At 50.1% G+C, this 20,048-nt stretch overlaps 1 protein-coding gene across 1 annotated transcript in view; it reads left to right on the forward strand.

Moving 5' to 3' along the window:
• Positions 1-18,844, forward strand: part of RGS9 (regulator of G protein signaling 9) — a 55,802-nt gene extending 36,958 nt beyond the window's left edge. The window contains exons 14-19 of the mRNA XM_014601818.3: positions 473-560; positions 1,176-1,314; positions 2,427-2,512; positions 6,423-6,540; positions 13,343-13,845; positions 17,575-18,844. Coding sequence (XP_014457304.2) covers positions 473-560; positions 1,176-1,314; positions 2,427-2,512; positions 6,423-6,540; positions 13,343-13,845; positions 17,575-17,731 — 1,091 coding nt within the window. The 3' untranslated portion in view covers positions 17,732-18,844. The remainder of the gene's footprint in view (positions 1-472; positions 561-1,175; positions 1,315-2,426; positions 2,513-6,422; positions 6,541-13,342; positions 13,846-17,574) is intronic.
• The last annotated feature ends 1,204 nt before the right edge of the window (positions 18,845-20,048 follow it).

Raw genomic sequence — 20,048 nt, forward strand, 5'->3', positions numbered from 1 at the left:
GGCGGGACACTTGTAGTAGCATTGCTTTATATTAGGGCTGTATATGACGGGGATCTAAGACACAAGCAGAAAGGAGGTAAACCCAAGAGAAATGACTGCTGTTTGGGGAGCTGGGATGTGGAGTCAGTGCATGCATCACCATCTAGTGGCGCGGGACACAAATACAAGCACAAAGAGCCACTGTGCAAGGGGACCGTTCTCTCCCCAGCGCGCACACAGCTCCTGCTAGAACAAAGTGGGCATGTCATGCACTGAGGGTGAAATTCATCCCTGTGCCAAGGGCCAGCAGCTGGCCTGGGCTTTGCAGGCCTCCCATTAAATACTTCAGGGCATCCGGAGAGTTCCTAGGAGGCAGCCAGCAGATTTTGAATCAAGTGAATTCAATTGAGGAACTAACTGAAGTGATTCTGATTTTACTCCACCTTCATCTTTGTCCCTCTCCCTTCCTTGTCACTAATTCCTCATGATACAGGAGAGAATCTGAGTTTCTGGGAAGCCTGTGAGGATCTGAAGTACGGAGACCAGTCCAAGGTCAAAGAAAAAGCAGAAGAGATCTACAAGTGAGCATTTAGATACAGCGGTTTCCTAACACCTCCCTGAGACTTGTGACATCCTTGACATGCATTTGCCATCCCCTATAAATACTGCATTGCTGAGGACTTTCTGTGCGAGCGGTCACAGGGCACAGATGTGTTATCGTCCCACTGGCGAAGGAATCTCCTTTAGATGAAAGAACAAATGTGCTGTAAAACTTTCTTCCTCATTCAGCTCATGGGGTTGATATAAGGAAGAGGGCCAGCCTTGTCAATGCAAGCACAAGAGTTGGGGCCAAAAGACCTGGGTTCTGCCCTGGATTCAGTCTATACCGTTCATTCTCATATTCTGCCTCGAGAAGGGTGACAAGACCGTCCATACATTGCTGCCATTTAGCAAGGTTTAGTTCGTTAACACTTGTGACCTGCTTTGCAAGCTGTGGATGAGAAACGTCCCAGAGAAGCCGAAGTCAGTGGGACATCTCATGTGGGCTTAAATGGGCTTTCAACCAGGTCACAAAATATTGTCGTGACTCTTTATTATGATACTAAGGCACAGGATTTGCCTGTGAGCATCGGGGTTGGACTTCATGAGTTCTCTGCTCATTAACACAAGTAGCGACTGCCTCTTTCTGATTTCAGGCTCTTCCTGGCTCCAGGAGCGAGGCGCTGGATTAACATTGACGGCACAACCATGGGCATCACGGTCAAAGGTCTCAAGCACCCTCATCGCTATGTTTTGGATGCGGCTCAGACTCATATTTATATGCTGATGAAAAAGGTTTGTCATTTGTTTACGAGCCAGTAGGGATTACCTGTGCCTGGACGTGTTTACGCGCTGCCTTTTCTGGCTCCCAAGTGACCTCTGTTTGACCGAAAATAACCTGCAGGCTCACATAAAGAAGGAACTGGTTTAAGCAAGTGCATTTGGGAGCTTGTTGGGCTCCAGGGAGAGAACCGAACTTTAGGTTCTGAGTGAGGGTGTCCTGAATTCAAATCCTGCCTCTGCCACTGACCCACTTTGTGGCCCTGGGCAAATCACTTGACATTTCCATGGCTCCGTTCCCTTCTGTAAAATGGAAAGGATAATCCTCTTTTACCTCTCAGACCTGTTGTGGCACTTACGTAACCAGCTTGTGCAGCACTTTGAAATGTCACGTGCTGGTTATCGTTCTTGTTTTTTCTAGCTGTGATATCCTTTAAAGTGCCATCTTTTATTTCATTCTGTGTCTCACAGCAGGTCAGCACAGGATGGGGCACACAGTGTAGCCCTGCTGTGTTTCACCAATAATTGTGTAGAGTATCAGATGCAATGTGTGACCCTTGTACCAAGAACTTGGCACTGTATCTTGAAAATAAGCTGAGGAACCGTGTCAGCTCCCAGACAGATACAGTTAATGCATGGAGGATAATAGGTTTCCTAGGGCTATAGGAGTTTAAAAAAAAAAAGCACTAGCTGAAACCCCTCCCTCCAGATCTAGACAGCCCACTTAGGAAAAAGGGGCATGTGAGCCAAATCTGCAGGTACAATAAAATAGTACCAAAGTCAACAGAACTCTGCTGATTTGCACCAACAAAGGCAATGGCCCAGTGTTGACTCTTGTAGTCTAAATGACTTCATACTGTCATAACAGGGAGACTCTTCGGTCCTGAGTGAAACTCATCCAGCCCCTTTTGTTCTGATTTCTGCCTTGGGAAGTCTACCACAAGATGAAAGGCCACTGGTTTTAATAAATGTATTTGCCTGCAAGATACAAGTGAATTCTCTTGGGCTGCTGGGCGAGATTATCCATTTCCCAGCCTCACTGGCTCCTGAGCAGCTGTACTTGGAGATGATTTTAATTAGGGTGTTTGCAATCCATAACTACCAGTTTCCCTTTTTCCCCCCAGTAGGACTCTTATGGTCGCTATTTAAAGTCTCCGACCTACAAGGAGATGTTGGACAAGGCCATTGTGCCACAGCAGACAGTCAGAAAAAGGCAAGTGTAATGGGGTGTAATTGTGGGTTACGTGCTTTCTGTTTTACCAAAGAGGCAAAGTGCCTGAGTCGCAGCAAAATTACTGTGATTTAGATATTTGCTTAATTAAAGCGGACTTTTCACAGAGAAGAAGCCTTGCTTAGAGGCTGATTACCTTGCTTCTTTGGGAGCCCTTTGGAAAGGGCTCATGTGCAATCAGAGCTTAGCTGGCAGTAGCAGCAATCTTTTTTGTTTACGGCATGTGCTTGGGAAGGCTGTGATCCCTGATCTGCCCCTTTGCTTTCCCAGAAGGGCACTGCACACCAAGAAAGGGAGATCTTGCCCAGGGCTAACATGGTCTTGCCCACATCCCACCAGGTGCTTACAGAACAACTGTCCTTTCCTTAGCCCAGTGCTGAAGCAGATGCTGACACCAAGAAATGCCAGACAAGTAGCATCTGATGCTCCCTGGTATCGCTGCAAAGGCTGACAAGAGGTCGAGGACTCTGGGAGTCCAGCTCTGTGTGACTTTGCAGATCAGGTTCAGCCATTGCACTGGGCTGTGCCAATGCTCCTGCTGGGACTAAAACCCAGAGGTTCTTGATTGAAGAGTCTTGCCCCTCCGTTCAGGGTCAAACCGCTCACCATTTTAGGGGGCAAGAAGCAATTTTACCCCATGGTTAGCTTGGTTCAAACTGGGGGTGTCTGCCTTCCTTTGCAGCAGGGGTCATGGCCTTCTTCCTTGGATCTTTTAAACCTATTTTAATAATCTCTGCAGCAGCTGGATGTTGGCTGCTCTGCCCCCTCCCCTGCTTTACCTGTGTCAGGTTGGGGTGTTTATGTCTTGTGGTTGTGTCAGGGTTGACTGTGTAGATTTGCTAAGAGGTTAGAGAATGGATTTGGATAGGCAGGAGGGTGCACTGGATGAACTCTGGAGATCCTTTGCATATTTTATGATCTCAGATCAGCTGGCAGAAGAGTTTTCAGGGCCTTCGGAGACACCTCAGTCCAATGCAGTTGCAGTGTCGAGCCGGAAAGACAACGATTGCCCTCTGAAACAGAGAGTGCCTCCACTCAGCAAGTATGGAGGAGCTTTGCCTCCTGCACTCTCTGAGCCCTGCACCAAAGCCCACTGAAACCCAGGAAACATTCCTACCAACTTCAGTGGTCTTGGACCAGGTCCTTCCTGATGCCACAAGGCACTAGGTTTTCTCAGTGTCACCGAGGAGAAAAGATGGATCCCAGGCTCCCCTAGTCTTAAGCAAAGTTTGACACCCTGGCAGCATCTCCTGTCTCCTCTACAGTGGTGGCACCTCCTGGTTGCTCACATCCCTTGCTGTGCAGCAGCTTTCTGGTCCACGAGGGGTTCGTAGGTGCAGCTGTAATACAAGTCACTAATAATCAGGCAGGCTGTTTCCCCCCAGGGGCAGATGTGGCCACTCTGTGACTGCCACAGCTGTATTTGTCAGACACTTCCAGGCTGCAGATCTGGAGAGGTTGCTTGTAACCCTGGCAAATGCATTCATGTTTTCACATAGCTGCTGGAGGGATGTAACATTCACACTTCAGACAACATCTCGGGTACGCTGACAGGAAAACAGGCTAGTGCCTCACATCAAAGGCTGATTGTTTTATACGTGTTTCCATTGTGGTTGATCACGGTTCCATCGTGGAAAGAGCAAAGGAAGTGGAGAGTGTGTCATCGAGGACATCAAAGCTGTTGCTTGAACTGCCAGGGAGGGCTATCCCGGCACAGCATGCCTCACCAACAGTGTAGAAGGAGGTGGCTGTAGGTCTGCTCAGGTTGCTGTAAGATAAAGCTTGTGGGGAGCAGGGTGCAGCCAGCAGCATGAGAGTAATTGCTGCTATTGAAGTCAAACACCCAAAGTGGCAGGGTGAGGCCAAGGAGGAATGCTTTTTTTAAAAAAACAATCTCTCCAGTTATCTCCATCTGCTCAGGGCACAGACTCAGTGTTTAGGACGTATGAGCCCCCGCTGATCCCACCAAGCTCCCCTTGAGAACAAGCCTGGGCCCAATATTAGCTAGGTACTGACCACTGTCATGGAAGGGGTCTTTTGTTGCTGGCAGTCCCATCTCTAGGACCCAGAACAAAGATGCCTTTCTGCTGCTGTCCGCTTGGCAGCTGAGTTGCATGTCTCTGGCCCAATCTCATTGGCCTCGTTATCTTTTAAAATACGTAGATTTCCATAAGCCACCAAATTCTGCATTTGTCTTTTCCCGATCAGCACAGCACTTAGAGGTACAAGACCCGGTTACATATCAGGGCCATATTTTCTCTCTCATTGTATCCCCTTGTAAGGCAGGTGTTTTATCCCCTGTCTCAGAGGTTGGGTACAATCCCAGACAAGCACCATTTGGAAGTGCCTTTGAGACCCTTGGCTGAATGGTGCCAAGCAGCCTCCCTGCGTTTCATCTTGAAACACTTGGATGCCTATCTTGCTGGGATCATTTGTCCACTACTGACTGCCTGCCCTTTGGGCACAGGGCTGGACCCGATGATCTTGCAAGGTCCCTTGCAGCCCTAATGTCTATGACATCTTAGATTCTCAGCCTTGGTGCTGCCTGGTCATGTACTAGCAGTTGCTGTGCCAGGCACCGCATGCACACCTCATGCATAGCCTCAGGGATTTAATTGAACAGGGCTGTTTTTCTAATTGGTATTTCTGCTCTACCTGGGGGCCATCTGGATGTGCGGGGGATTCGGCACATGTGCCTGCTGCTCGGTGAATGACTGTGTTGCTTGATCTAGGAGCAAAAACAAATATGCATCCTGGGCACAAGGTGGAATGAAGTGTAACGGGGCGGTTATTATTGGAGCGGGGCTGACGTGAAGAGCCAGAGGCGTCTGTGATTCTCGTGCTTCATTTCATTGCACAATTCACAGCAGTGAATTTAGATTCAACACCAACATTTTAAGTGAGACAGGCAAAGGGGCGTCCTGCCATTATACAACCATTTTGCCTACATTGGGTAGGCTCTTCCATACTTTAAGAAAAATGTGGATGGATTGGAAAGAGTTCAGTGGAGACCAATAAAATGATTAGAGGCTTTTTGGGGGTTATTTAGTTTAAAGAAAAGATTCTTCCACTTAGTCATCGCAGCGTGCAAATGTCTCCGCTTATTTCCTTGGGACAATGCCCAAAGTAAAGTGCAAACTCGCAGTGAGGGAGGGTGGCAGAGTGGGGCCGTCCTGGATGAGAAGTGTGCTAAGTGGTCCTAACACAATTCATAACGCCCGAAATTCAAGCTTGCAGGTGAAATCCAACCTGGGCCCACTTCTTTGACGTCTCTGGGCTGCCTTTGCCACAGAGAAGCCTTTCCCAGACCATTTTTTGTGCCTGAAAGTTTGCAATTAAAGATTTTTTTTGTGCAAAAATCTACTTGCTCTAATAAAAGATATCACTTCTACCACGATTTCTGATTCCTTTTCCCAGCCAAGTCACTTTTGTGAACGTAGGTGATCCTGCATGCTCTCACGACCAGGATGCATGATATATTTTTGACCATGAACTCCTGGGGAGGTGTGAAAACGGGGTGGGAGGACACAGTAATGGGAAACCCCTGCTCAACGTATCCTGTAGGTGAGCCACACTGGGCTCAGCGAGCCAGGTCCCAGGCAGAAGATCACTCCCAGGCACAGATCAAGGACTGGGGTTGGGGTCCCGGGTGGCCTCTGACAGAGCTCAGGAGAGTTGCTGTGCAGGAAGGGGCTTGGGTCGGGTTGCACTGAAATGTCTGCAGCAAGCACCCTGAGCATGTTTCCTCCGAGCAAAGCAGACAGACAAATCCTCTGCACCAAGCAGGTTACCTGGGGCTCGGAAAAGGTTTTGGCAATGGGCTCTTTTCTCCTCAAGCTTGTCTCCTACCGCCCCTGTAACTCCCTGCTTCTCTCTCTCTGTCTCTCCTCAGCTCCAATTTCTCATTCACACGCCGTCAGCTCCGCTCCAGCCCCAGCCCGGTCATCCTGAGACAGCTGGAGGAAGAGGCCAAAGCCAGAGAAGCAGCCACCGCCGTGGACATCACCCAGGTTATGAGCAAGCTGGATCGTAGGAACCAGCTCACACAGAAGTAGGCTCCAGATCTTTTAGGGCAGGATGCAGGGAAAAGACAAGGCGAGCCCAGGGCTGAGCTTCCTCTCCCCTACCTGAAGGTGTCAGTGCTGCTTTACCTTTCCAGACCCCTTTCTCCCCGTTGCCATGGCACCCGTAGCAGCCGATGTCACTTTTCAGGCATGTTAGGCATGAAAGTGCTGCTGGAGTCAGGGAGCTGGCTGCGTGCATCGTGCATCACGTGGCAGGGCCCATGCTCCATGATTGCTCCCCCCGTGCACCCCGATCCGCGGGGCAGCAGTATTGTCCGGTTGCTCCAACCTGCCCCAGGTCCGGCTGCGTCTCTCAGCCTCTGGCATTGCTCCAGCCATGCATTGGCAAATGTGTGCCAGTGCACGAGGCAGAGGTGCCTCTTCCCACCCTGCTGCGAGAGGTTCAAGGGGGACTTCTAGCCAGAGCTGTGGGTCAGGGACAGGTCTGAACTGGGAGCACAGGTGTGCTGCTCCTCCCTCCCAGGGGGTACAACTCTGGTCCATCTGCCAGAGCCCCTCGTCAAGCACCTAGCACCCTGCAGGAGACGGCAGCGTCTGCGCTTGGGAGCTGCAGTTGTGCTTGGCTGCAGGAGGGGGGAAGTTTCTAGCCAAAGCAATAAGATTAAGCCTTTTAAAAGGCACCAAGTGGTTTGCATTCCCTGTTCCCTGTAATGGCAGCTGGACCTCCCAATCCTGCAGGCAGCCCATGAAGGGGGTCAGTCCTTGTCCTTCTGTCACACATTCATGTGATGAGTTCTGCCCAGGCCTCGTGAGAGCAGGTGGTGGGTCTGAGAGACATAGCCAGGGCTGCAGGTTTCCTTTATCTAGCCCTGACTCACATTTGTCTTGTCTTTTTCCTGCTCTGCTATTTCCTGTTGCTCTACAAGAGCGAGTGGTAGTTTCCAGGCATTATCTGGCTTGTAGCCCAGTGGTGTAGAAGCTGCCGTGTTTGGGAGACATCGTTACTGATTTCAACTTCTTGTAAAATAGCATAGTCTCATTTTCCTTTTTCCCCTTGGGAACACAGAGAGGAGCAGGAGGGGGAGTTAAAATCTGAACTACCCACTTCCTTGAGGCCTGTTGGGAAGCCCCTGGGGCTGGATGGTCAGTGGGATGTGATGAGGTTCATGGAAAGCCCTGGCCAGGGGAAGGTGGAAGAATTTATGGGAGGATGGGAAACGGACAGAGGCTGAGCTTGAACCCTTTCGGTCTTGCTCATCTACCACCCTCGCTGGAAGTGAGAAGCAGTCAGACCAGGAGGTAACTGAGAGCAGGGTGGAGGATGCATAAAGAACTGCAGAAATGGATTTGCTTTTCTTCATCGGGGCATGAGTTCCCGCCACGGGGGATGGAGCCATGCCAGCTGCAGCCGTTGTACAGCCACACAACTGACTGGGAGCCGGCATGGTCCAGCTCCCAGCATCGCAGTGGCAGGGAGAGCAAAATGAAATCACAGGTTTGACTACTGTTTCTTAGGAGCATCGTGCTGCAGCCCCATCTGGCCCCAGCCGGCCAGGAAACCCCCTTGGAGGTGCACAGCAGAGATACAGGGGGTGCCTTGCAACAGTCCCCAGGGGGACATGAGGGAGAGAAGTTAGACACCGATATCCAGTGCTCCTGGTAGTTTATTGCTTTGGGCTATATCTTGAGATGCTTTCTCAAGGTACAAGATGATGGGAATGGTGGTCCCCAGTCACCTTCATTCCATCTGGGGCTTTATATCTGCAAGGTGAAAGCAGGTCCTAACATACCGGGCCTAAAGGGGGCCAAAGGCATGTCTTTACTGTTCTCACATCCATTGATCCCACTGAGCTGCAGCTCCCTTGGCACTCAAGTGCTAAACCGGCCTAATGAACCCTGTCCTTGGAGGCAGAGTGCATTACCTCTGAAACCATGTCAGAAAAGACTAGACTGGGATTTTTAAAGGAGCCCAAGAAAGAGGAACCCAAGTCCTGTGGATGTGCACTTGGCTCTTTTCGAACCCCTCGTACAAGCGTGCAAATAGTACCAGGTTCCACTCGCACTTTAAACTATAATACCACACTACTGCAGACCCCGGATTGGGGTCCGAGCCCATAGCATCCCCTCCTGTGATGCCAGACCTAGGTGAATATATATAGACCGTGCATATCAGAGCATGCTGTGGTTCAATATGTTGCAGACAGTTTAGAAATAGGCAGAGAACTGATGTGGGCTTTCACAGGAACATCCAGCATTAGAATAAGAAAAACCCCCAAGATTTGTAGATGGGCTATAAATCCTCGTGTCTCAGGTCACAAACCAGCCTGTAATTAACAGGGGACAGGTTGATTATTCCCTAACTGCTTCCTCAATCACATTTTGTGCCCACCTTTGAAGCAACTGGGCAGGATACAGGGTGCTTTCACCCAGTCTGGTGGTTCCTGGGAACCTTTTGGTGTCACTGAAGAATGAGAAGAGCTGCTCTTCTGATACCTCATTGCAGTGCTTGAGGTGTTCACGACCGGTGTCAGCGGCTGTTCATCTTGCCTAGAGGAGCTGAAGCAAAATAAGTAACGTGGTCTCTCCTCTGATTTCAAGGCCTGCCAGCCAAGGCCCTGCTCCAGCACCTAAAGTTGTTAATACCAAAGCGCCTGTTGCCTTCGGCAGGGATGAAGCTCAATAGGAGCAGGACGAGGCTGTAAATCCTCAAAGTCAGGTTACACTTGGAAGGATCAGTTCTGTAAGGTGCTGAGCATGGTCAGCAGCCGTTAACTTAAATGGTTATTGAGGGTGCTTAGCACTTGGCAGGCTTGGTCGAAGGCTATTTGAATCTCCCAAAAGCTAAATGAGACCAGGGAACGTGGGAGATTTCCTGTCTCCCGGAGGGCACCGCTGTGGTACAAACAGCAGCAGTGACGCAGGGTCCAAGAAATCTACCTGCTGCAATGTTTATTTGGTTTCTTGATATGATTTTATTTCTCATCTCCATCAATTTTTTTTCCCACATTTGGCATAGTCCCCACCCTTGCATAGACATTGCTTCTCTTGGCTACTATCACTGGATATTAAATGTAAATTGGAGTTTATATCATATTAGTCCAGAAATTAATTGTTTGTGTTGGATTTCAGAGCGCTGCTTGGTTTTATTTCTCTGCCATCATCCCCATGCATTCCTTGCTTCTGCTCACCTGTCTAATAAAAATGAACGTAGAAAGTGAAAAAGAGCAGAGTGTTTGTCCTTCATTGCATTGTCTCTTTGCCATGCATGTATTTTGTTGGGAGTCGGGGCCATTACCTTTAATATTTTTGTTTAAATGTTGAGCTTATCTTTATTTCTGCTGGCACAGATTCAGTTGGAAGTTTTGGGGGAAACCTAAGAGGTATACTCTAAGATAAAACCATAGGCAAGTTATCTTCATGAGCCTGAGTCACCTTCTGATGAGCATGTGCTATAGGTTTCCTGCTGTGCTCAAACTGTGGAGGATGTGAGACTGGTAGGGGCCCAGCTGAAAAAGCCTAATTCTTTATCTTAAGATGTAGCCGTGTGTGTTTGTAGCCCTGGAGTCCCTGGTTCTGTCCTCAGTCTGTTGAGCAGTCATCACATCCGTATGCTCAAGTCAGATTTTAGCCTGGCTATGCCACCCATTACCAAAATCAAGGTCCCAGCCTCACTATATGCTTTAATAACAAGGCATTATAGTTGTCCAAGACTCCTAGATTACAACTAACCTCTGTAACGAAATCGGCAAGTTGAATCCTTTGCAGTGATCTGCCTGAGCTGAATCCAGCATTCACTGAAATCAATAGAAATTCTTCCACTGATACAAATGGATGATGAATTAGGAGCCAGCTATCCTCCTGATCCTGCTTATGACCAACCTGTGGATGTACTTAAAGGTAAACTAATTCTGTCTAGGTTGCAGCTATGCTGGAGATGTGCGGGCTTTCAGGGAAGTAGTGATTTCCCAAAGGTGGGCTGATACCGATAGCTCCTCTGCCTATCTGTGTTCTTTACTGCTTCTTCCTGCTCACTCGTGGAGGTAGGTCTTTGACACTTACTGAACTCCCCGTTCCCACCGACAGTATCAGCTCCTTCCCTCCTGCCGTGCTTGGCCCTGGCCTCTGACATGAATGAGTTCCCTGTCTATCCTCTCATTCCTGCCTGGGTGTTGTCCACACACTGGACAGAAGAAGTGTCGGGTTGTTCTCTGCAGTTCCAGCTATTCTTACAGGTGGCTGCATCAACCATCACCCATTTCCTTGGAGACCTGAGACCTTTAAGGCCAATGTGAAGGACCAGGGAGGATGGAAGTATGAGGGAGCGTTGTTGGGGACAAGAAGCAAGTTTTCCAAAAAGTCACTGAGATACATGGGAGAGGTCATGAAGGTGACTTCTGCTTGTCAGAAAGTCCTCCGAGCACCGAGCACCACCCCAGCCAGGAAGGCAGAGAGCAGAATCCCTCTCATCTTTGCCTCTTGTGAAAAATGTTGCATTGTTGTCAGGGTGGCTGCAGTATTTGTCAGGGATTTGATGTTTTCCTCTCGTTCCCAAGCTCCTTTTTCCTTTGTTCTTCCAGGAGGTTCGTTCTCTATTTTTTTTTCTCTCTTTCTCAGTCTTCCCTCTTGTAGGGGTGTGTATGTGTGTGTGTGTATGTACATATATATTCATACACACACAATAGGAACTACATGTTATCATATATATATAGATATAGATCTCAATATAGAGATCTATAGATCTATATAGATCTATATATATAGCTAGATCTAGCTACAACTACATTATCATATGTAGAGAGATCAAGCTATGTATATATATATATATACACACACACACACACACACACACACACACACATATATATATATATATATATATATATATATATATAGTGGTGTGTATATACACACACACACACATATATATAGTGGTATATATATATATATATATATATATATACCACTATATATATGTGTGTGTGTGTGTATACACACCACTATATATGTATATATGTATGTGTATATGTGTATATATACACACACACACACACACACATAGATAGATCTATGTATATATAGATATATATGATGCTAAGATGTAGTTGTTCTTATTGTTGAGGAGTTGAGCCCAGCACAGGCAACCAGCCAGAACAAAACCACATATCCGCCTCTTGCCTCTGTCTCTGAAGCGGGGCAGTGAGGAAGGCACTGTCCTTTCCCCGGTGCCCAGATCCTCTGAAGAGAACATTGTTGTATCCCTGGAGAAAAGAGAATAATACAGTTTTGTAGTGAAGAAAAGCTGGCAGCTGTCCTGCGCTGCAAGAACCGGCTGACCAGGAGACACAGTCGGTGACACCTGCTTGAACAGTATTGCAGCCATCTCTACTCCTACGGGAGGCAGGCTACGAATCCGCTGGAGACCAGGGCTCTCTCCTGGACAAGTCTCTTCTGTGCTCCATTTTTGCCTGAAGAGAAGATGAAGGTCTCCCCCTGCATCCTGCACAAAAGGCTTAGTGATCTCAGGATGAAAAGAGAGCTTCAGCCCCACAGCTGACTGAGAGACAGGCCTCCAGGCAAATGCACTTTGGAGCCATCAGACCCATTTGCAGATCTGATCTCTGCAACTGGGACCTGTCTTCTTACCAAGGAGCTCACATTTCAAAGTCTGGGGCTGGATTGCTCCCAGCTTGCAGTGCTCCTAGGGCGATATTTGCTCAGATTGTTACTGATGGCCTTCAAATGCAAGTCCAGATCCTGGTCCAACTGGACCCAGGGTCCTGGGGCCCTTTGCACTGAGTTCAAGCCCATGTCTTGCAGGGATGTGAGCCCTTACGTTCCCAAGGCAGTAGGATCTAGCCTCTGCCGTGTGGGGACTGCAGTAGTTTGGCCTATCTGCTGTCATCTTTTCTTTGTCCTGTTCTTTTTCCTCCTCTCTCCTGTTTTCTGGGTTATTTCTCCCACTTTTTACCTTTCTCTCCACATTTTTTTTTTTACTGCCTGTATTTTTGCTTTTTGTGCCCCAAAGACATCACAGATTCTCTCACTGGCAACCTGCTGCTCAGGCGGGGGGACTTTATGGAGCCAAGTCCTACGTGCTGCCTGGTTGCGAGACCAGTTAGCTGCTGTTAGACCAGAGGAGATCAGTTTAGATGAGCAATGCATGCTTTAGTCCCCATGTCAGACAGTTACTTTTCCCTTACAGGCCACCTCCTGTCCCTCCTATGTTGGAAAATTGTAGCCTAAATATTCATCCCCCTGACCAGAGCACCAGCTGCAAGCCATAAACCTGTTTTGCTATCCAAGCATTTGCTTACTGGAGAGCTCTTAATATTCATCCTCATTTATATGACATAGTAAACAAGCATAGGGGTGAATCAGCGCCAGACAGATAGCATGTCCCTGCTGCAATTCATCCAACAACACCCACAGTACTATATACATCACATACAGGGAGGCCAGGTCTTTTAGACCCGAGGACGCAAGCCTCTGAAGTTGAGCGAGTTCATACTAGAGCCTTTATCTTGTCTTCGGGCTAGTCGGTAGAGGGCAATATCACAGCGTCACTCACAAACACAACCTACCTACCTAGCTAGCTAGGTTCTTGCACTCTTCTCATTTCTATCACTTACAAGCACCAGTACGTTATACAGACCCAAGGGCTTCCAGTCTCGGAGGGGATTATTTCCAGTTGGTAGCCAGACAGAGGAGTCAGAGTCTCAGGGGTTTGTGTCCTGTGACTCACCGGCTGCTTTTCCTGATCTAAAGTGTCTCCTTTTCTTCCCCGCAGTTGTGTCAGTTCACTGCTCCAGTCCCTCACCTGGCTGTGTACACCGGTACCTGTGCTCCTCCGTCACCATCAAATCCATCCCCCTCCTGCCTCATCCCAACTAACCTTCCTCTCCAGTCCCCCGGACATGTTGCTCTGCCAAACAGCGCTGTCTGCCCCTCGCCCATTAGCGTAGCTCTAGAAAGTGCCCCTGGCTTGGAAATGAAGTGGGAAACCAGCGGGTCCAACTCGAGCCACTTTCCTTCCATCACTGAGAGCACCGAGATCTCCACAGATTCTGAATCGGGCCCTTGCAATAGCCAGGTGCCTGGGCATGTGGACACCAAGGTGCCTCCCAAATCCCGGATGAGCTTGTCCTTCAGCAGATTGTTGAAACGGGGATGTTTAAACTCGCCGGTGTTTGCGACTCTCTCACCAAAGTGCCCGGCAGTGCCTCACGGGAAGGTCCAGCCCCTGGATGACCTGGAACAGCAACTGCAGCAGACCTCCAAGAGAGTGACCAAGTAAGTATCCCTGCACCGTGCCCCCTAACGCTCTCCTCTGGGCAGACGGGCAGCCTGGGTGGGACCCTCCGATGCTGGTCTCTGCACGCTGGCGCTGGCCCCTCGTGCCGTTATCCTTCTCGGTGCCGAAATGGTGGAGCAGCAATGCCTCCAAGAGCACCCCCTGCACAGAGCAGGGCAGACAGGGATGCAGCCACGTGTCTCTGCGTTATGGCAGCTCTCGTCTCCGCAGAATCACATAGGACCATAAGAAATAGATGTACGTGAGACTGCTCTGAACTTGGGCTGACGGCCTGAGAAAGCGCCGAACAGTCGCAGAGTTGGAGCGCGCAAGGGGGGGCTCCGAGCCCCGCGCATCTCTACACACCACACGGGGGTAAAGTGAGACCTGCGAGCTTTGCTTCTCACAGGGCAGTGAGGAAAAAGCCCCGAGAGGTCAAGGGCAGCTAGCAGAGGACAGCAAGCCAGGGCCTTTTGCCCGAGGAAGGGCTTCATTTCATGTCACATTCATTGCGGGATTTTGAGATTTTTGCCCCCCGATGAGAAGTGTCCCCTCCCCACAGGCCCGTAGATACGGGGGCTGCCTCGAGGGTTTGCCCCACCTCGGTGAAAAATCTCTGGCCCAGATGCCTGAAACGCTGCAAAGCTCGGCTTTTCCTTCAGGCGTTTTGGGGGGTCAGGACAAGGAGCGAGCGGATGAGGTGGGAATCACGCAGGTGGCGAATGCCTTCGATTTGTGCGATGGTGATGACAGCGGTTATTCTCCCGAACCCCTCCGCTCCCAAGAAGGCACCTGGGGCTGCCACCCCAGCTCCCCCCCTGGGGCAGGCCTTCAGGGACGGGGGCTAATGGCTGGTGCTGAAGGACGCATCAGCATCACCGGCACTGGGGAGCCAGCACAAGTGAGACCATGGTGGAGAAGAGCCGGGTTGCTCCCGGGGCCATTTTTCACATATGCCACTAACACAAAACCCCCGGGCAGTGCTTCTCCTCAGGTAGCCCAGCCTGCATTGACCAGCCCCACCTGACAGCCACTTCCCCCGCTGCACAAAACACCTGGCTTCCTCTGTCCGGTGCGGAGGACGCGGGAGGCGCCAGGTGTGAGCGCGCCAGAGCCAGCCACCCCCACGACATAACAGCGAAATAAGTGGAGAGGAGCTCGGCCCCAGCGAGCAGCCCTCCCCCGCCCCCCACTGCGGCGCTGGCTGGGGGCTAATTAACGAGCCGCACCTGCGGGCCCAGCACCTTCTCCTCAGCTTTGCACCTGAGGCGGAGCTCCGGGAAGGATGGTTCCCCGGGGTGCAGCGCTGCAAGTGGGGGTTTGTGCCTCTCCTGCATGTGGGGCTCTCGCTCTCAGCCCTTGTTTCAGTCCGTTTTGGCTATTGTGTCCCCTCGGTGCCTGGCTCGTGGCGTCTCCGAAGCGCTCGTCCCCTCAACTGGTAGGTGAGAGCCCTGTAGGGCTGGGTTGGGTCGTGCCGGGACAGCGCCTCTGGGGAGCAGGGCCGCTGGGGGTGTCTGGGGACCTTTCCAACCTGTGCTAGGCTCAGGCCTGACCCCAAAGACGAGGGCTTTGGCTGGGGTTCGCTCTGCAACAAATACAAAACACATGCACGGGGGCTCCCCTCTGCCGACAGGGGCTTTGATGGCTCATGTATTGCCTGTTCTTGTGGCGGACCGGACAGGAGACGGGAGGAGCAGTCCGCCACTCCTTGCAAGTTCAAGTCGTGCCGTGGCCCAGCCCTCCAAGCGAGGAAGGGCTAACCGTGGCCCGGGATGACTCCTCTGGAGCCATAGTGATACCAGCAGAGCTCTCCAGCCTGGGCTAGGCACGCTTGATTGATTCACGTGCAGCTCTGTGAGCCTTTCCTCCCCTTGCCCTTGTCTTAACTTCCCTCCTGGTCCCCTCTTGCTCCGCAGGAAGGATGCTGTAGTGGCCAGGCTACTAGCCTGGGGTTAGGAGCGTGAGGTTCGACTCTGTGATTCTAGTGCGACCATGGGGAGTCCTCTCTGTGCCTCAGTTTCCCCCCTGGGAAAGGCGGTGCTGGCATTTCCCGCTTCTCAGGAAGATTGTGAGCCCTCACCCTGCACACTTAGCCAAGAGTTGGTGCCTTTCTAGTTTGGGGAGAGAGCAATTGCACGATTCCAGTATTTCTTTGATGCCTTCTGTTCTGTTCCGCTTACAAACAACGGACGCGCAGTCCGGTCGTCCTCAATGCAGTAGGAACGACGAACCACGGCTGTTTCCTTGCTCGTGGTTTCCAAGCTGTGTCGCCGGTCAGTCCTGTCCCTGCCCCTTCCCAGCCATGCACACAGCTGTTTCTCTTCCGCTTCTCGATGCCTTGCACCCTTGCCCAGACGGAGCTGCCAACCATTTCTGTGCCCCAGCTTCTGCCTATGCAGTCCATCTCCAGGAAACCTCCTCAGCTGAACATCATTAGCCTGTTTGAGGGCCTTGCCCTGGGCAATAGGCCTCCTTTCAGCTATCAGCAAACAACAGGCATGTAATCAGCATTTTGTTTTGCCTGAATGAAGGCAACATGAACTTCCTCCAGGCCAGTGGTTGAGGGCAGCTGTTAACATTTTCCAGTGTCACAACCTGCATCTGAATGGAGGCTTTTGAGTACCTGGGAGAGACCTAGAGATTTGCATTCAGCAGTGGTGGGAGTGAGGGAGACAGTCTGAATATTTCCTAGAAGACACAATCCTTGCTCCAAACTCCTCAAGTTCAGGTCTCTCTGATCTTGTGCATCTGCTGGCAAGAAGGAGCAAGAGAGAGGCTCACAAAGGGTTGGGCTTTTGGGGTTTTTTGGGGGGTGGGTTGTAATTTAATGGAAAATTACACATTGTGAGCTTGTTTCTTTTATGTGCTATTTGTTTTCAGTCACCCTCTTTTCAAATGATGGCTTTGGGTATTGGCGCCAGCACTTTATATGTGTTTGCTGATCAACAACTTAGCCATTCAGGAGAAGAAGGGGCAGCGTTACTGAAAAGATACAGCACCAATAGTTGGGTTTTTTGGGAGGGAGGGGTTTTTGGATTTTTTTTGGTTTCTCCCATGAATAAAGTACCACAAGTAAAGATGATAAGTTTATATCAGAGTAGAGTGGCCTTGAATTTAAACATGCTTGTGTATCACTTTGGTTCCAAAACTAGAAAGGGACTTTCCCTAGAGCAGGTTCAGATATGGCCCAAGTTAATGAGCGAGAAAGTGGTAGCAAGGTGGCTGGGACCTTGGGAAATGATTGCAAAAGTTCCACCATTTGCAGCCAAAATATCATTAAACAGTTTCTGAGCCAGGAGATTTTGGTCTGGAAGCTCCACCTTTCTGAATCTGCAGGGCTAGTTCTGGTTTGTCCCCTAGCCAAAAAGTAATCCAGATGCAACCATCACCTCTCTTGGTCCATCTTGGCTACTGGGTAAGTAAATAAGTCCACATTGCAAAATCAGAGTGACAAGTTTTAAGACCTCTTAACCCATCTGGTTGGGGATTGAGGAGTTTGGAGAAGTGCTGCACAGCAGATTTTTTTTTTCTTCCTTCTTCAAAGGGGTTGGTGTGCACACTTTCTTTACTGTCTGTGTGGGCTTGTGCCTCTGAGTTTTTTTTGCTTTGAGCTTTGGGGCTGGAGTGATAGAAAGACTCAAAGCCAAACTCCATGCTGCGCATTCGCTGTCTCGGAGAGCACTTCAAAAAGTACCTTACGCGTGACAAGTTTTCATTTTGCAACACAGCTTCTTCCAGATAAAAACGGATGTTCCTTTGGAGAGCAGAATCTATCCAATAGACTCTGAGGAAGAAGAGGAGGACTACCACCGAGTTAGCAAGGACTCTGCAAAGGAGGTTATCTGCCCTTGGGAGACCCTTACAGAAGAAGGAAAGGCTGGATAACAAGCAGCCCTTGAGGCAGCCAAGATGTGACCTACTTATAAATGGATGTTTTTTTCCAGACCTTGACTCTGCAAGGTTCACCACATACGGTTCACTACAAGAACCATGCTGTTCAAGAAGTGCATTAAAGATATTCTTCAGCATCAAGGAAGCTGAAACCACACCAGTTATGAATAATGGACCCATTACCCTGTATGTAACTCAAGAATTCTGTGCATCTCTAGACCTATATTCCTTCATATCCTTAGAAATTTAGACCCATCTCTCACTGGCATCTTGGTAAATGACCCTTATTTATTACCTTTTAGGGGATGCAAATACATCCTAAGAGATGGTCTATCATGCATAGTTAGTTGTCTTGTCCTGAGGTGGTGTTGCATTTCCTACAACACAGCTGGAACATAGACCTCTTGCAGGCATCTCAGAGACTGGCATTCAGACTTCAAACACCTCCAAAGTCTGGGTGTCTTTAGATCCAGGGTTGGGCTCGGGCCCATCTCAAGTTCTTATTAGTAATTATCCGTGTTAGGTCCATTTAAACTGGAGACAGGCGATGGCTAGGGGAGATGTGCCCGTGAAGATGTTTGAATTCACACCAGCAAGGTCTACAGTGGCATAACCCAATAGCTGACAACAACCGCAACTTCCACAGAAAACAAACCACAAGGGAAATAGCTAAGGCGGCGTTGCACAGCTGTCAGGAAGTGTCTGGAAACCCTGGATCCAACCGCCCCCTAACCATTTTGGAAGATCAAAACCAAATTTCCTGGCTTTGGCCCATTCACAGTTAAAATGGATATGCTGACCCAAACTGTATCCCTATTGGGAGTGTCCTGACCATCACTTTCCAGGTATTCATAGATTGCTCGAGGCTGCAAGGGACCTTGCACATCATCGGGTCCAGCCCCCAAGTACGGTGTCACTGCATTGACAATATGATTTCCTCCTTGTTTGCTTCAAACATGTTGATTATGCGGAGGGCTGCCTACATGTGGCTAACTTTGGGTGTTTTGTAAATTGGCCACGTGGCCTGTGACTGTAGCTATTTTATTGTTGTTTTTGTATGTTCTAAATGTACGTGGAAATGTGCCCGCACTAAATGGAAATGGTTGATTCTGCTGATTCCTCCTGATGCATTTGAAATCCTGGATGGTAAAACTGCTGTCTGCACTGTATTTAGTTGAATGCAACACAGTTTGTCCCACTGGCTGTAGCAAATTAAGTTCTGCCTTTAAGTCCTTTAGTTGATCAACCCACCCTACAACATTCAAGTCTAGAGTATGAGTCGTGCCCTCTTCCTCCCTTTCCACTACTGCAAGCTCTGACTCTTCTGTCTGTGCCAGCAAACCAGGTGAGAGAGGACGACTGGGCCTATCATTTAAATATTAATTGCCTGCTACCAGTCTGTCTCCTTGCCCTGTGCACTGTCTAAACGCTGTGCACTGGATTTCACCCGTCTCTGGTTTTGCATGCTCTCCTGCTGCCCAGATTTAAGGCATCTTGCCTGTTTTCTGGCAAGGCTGAGGACAGTTTGGGGTTTTTTTGCCCTGGAACAACACTTCTGCAGGATCACCACCAGGCTCGGATGATCTACCACAGAGATACTCAGCCTCCAGCCCTGAAATCTCCTTAACATAGGGGTGGGCAAAATGGTGGATCTAGCTGGACTCCATTTCCCAACAGCCCCTACCCGTGTGGCTGGGGCCGGTTTCCATGGAGCCCCAGCAGCAGCTGCAGTGATAGAGTGAGGCCAGGGTTGCCATGGAGACCAGCCCCAGCCGCTGGCAGAGTGCAGAGCTGCTCTGAAGCCCAGCTGGGATCTTGTGGCAGTGATAACATGATCCAGAGTCACGATCTGCAGGCTGCATGCCCTAGGCAGGGACAAGCAGGCAGCAGATCATGGCTCTGCCCTGACTCCTTGCAGTGGTGACAGCATAGTGTAGAGCTGGGACAGAGCCCTGATCGGCTGCCTGCACACCCCTGCCCGGAGCATGCAGGCTGAAGATCGTGGCTCTGGACCATGCTGTCACCACTATAAGACCCCAGCCTGGCCCCAGAGCAGCCCCTCACCCTGCCACATGCCCTGCAAACAGGGGCAGCACTAGGGGGGACTTGGAGCTATAGCCACCCCAAAAATTGCCCGTACCCACCCCTCCCAGCGGTGCCACTGCCTGCCCTGCACAGACAGCAGGGCTGAACCTGCCCCACTTCTGCCCACAGCACAGCCCCCCTCAGGCTCCCACCAGGAACAGGCTGGTGCCACTGCTGACTGCCAGCACGGCTGGGGCTGGTCTCCATGGAAACCCCAGCCCCATGC

Source organism: Alligator mississippiensis, chromosome 8 (assembly GCF_030867095.1).
Source record: "Alligator mississippiensis isolate rAllMis1 chromosome 8, rAllMis1, whole genome shotgun sequence".
Taxonomy (NCBI): Eukaryota; Metazoa; Chordata; order Crocodylia; family Alligatoridae; genus Alligator; species Alligator mississippiensis.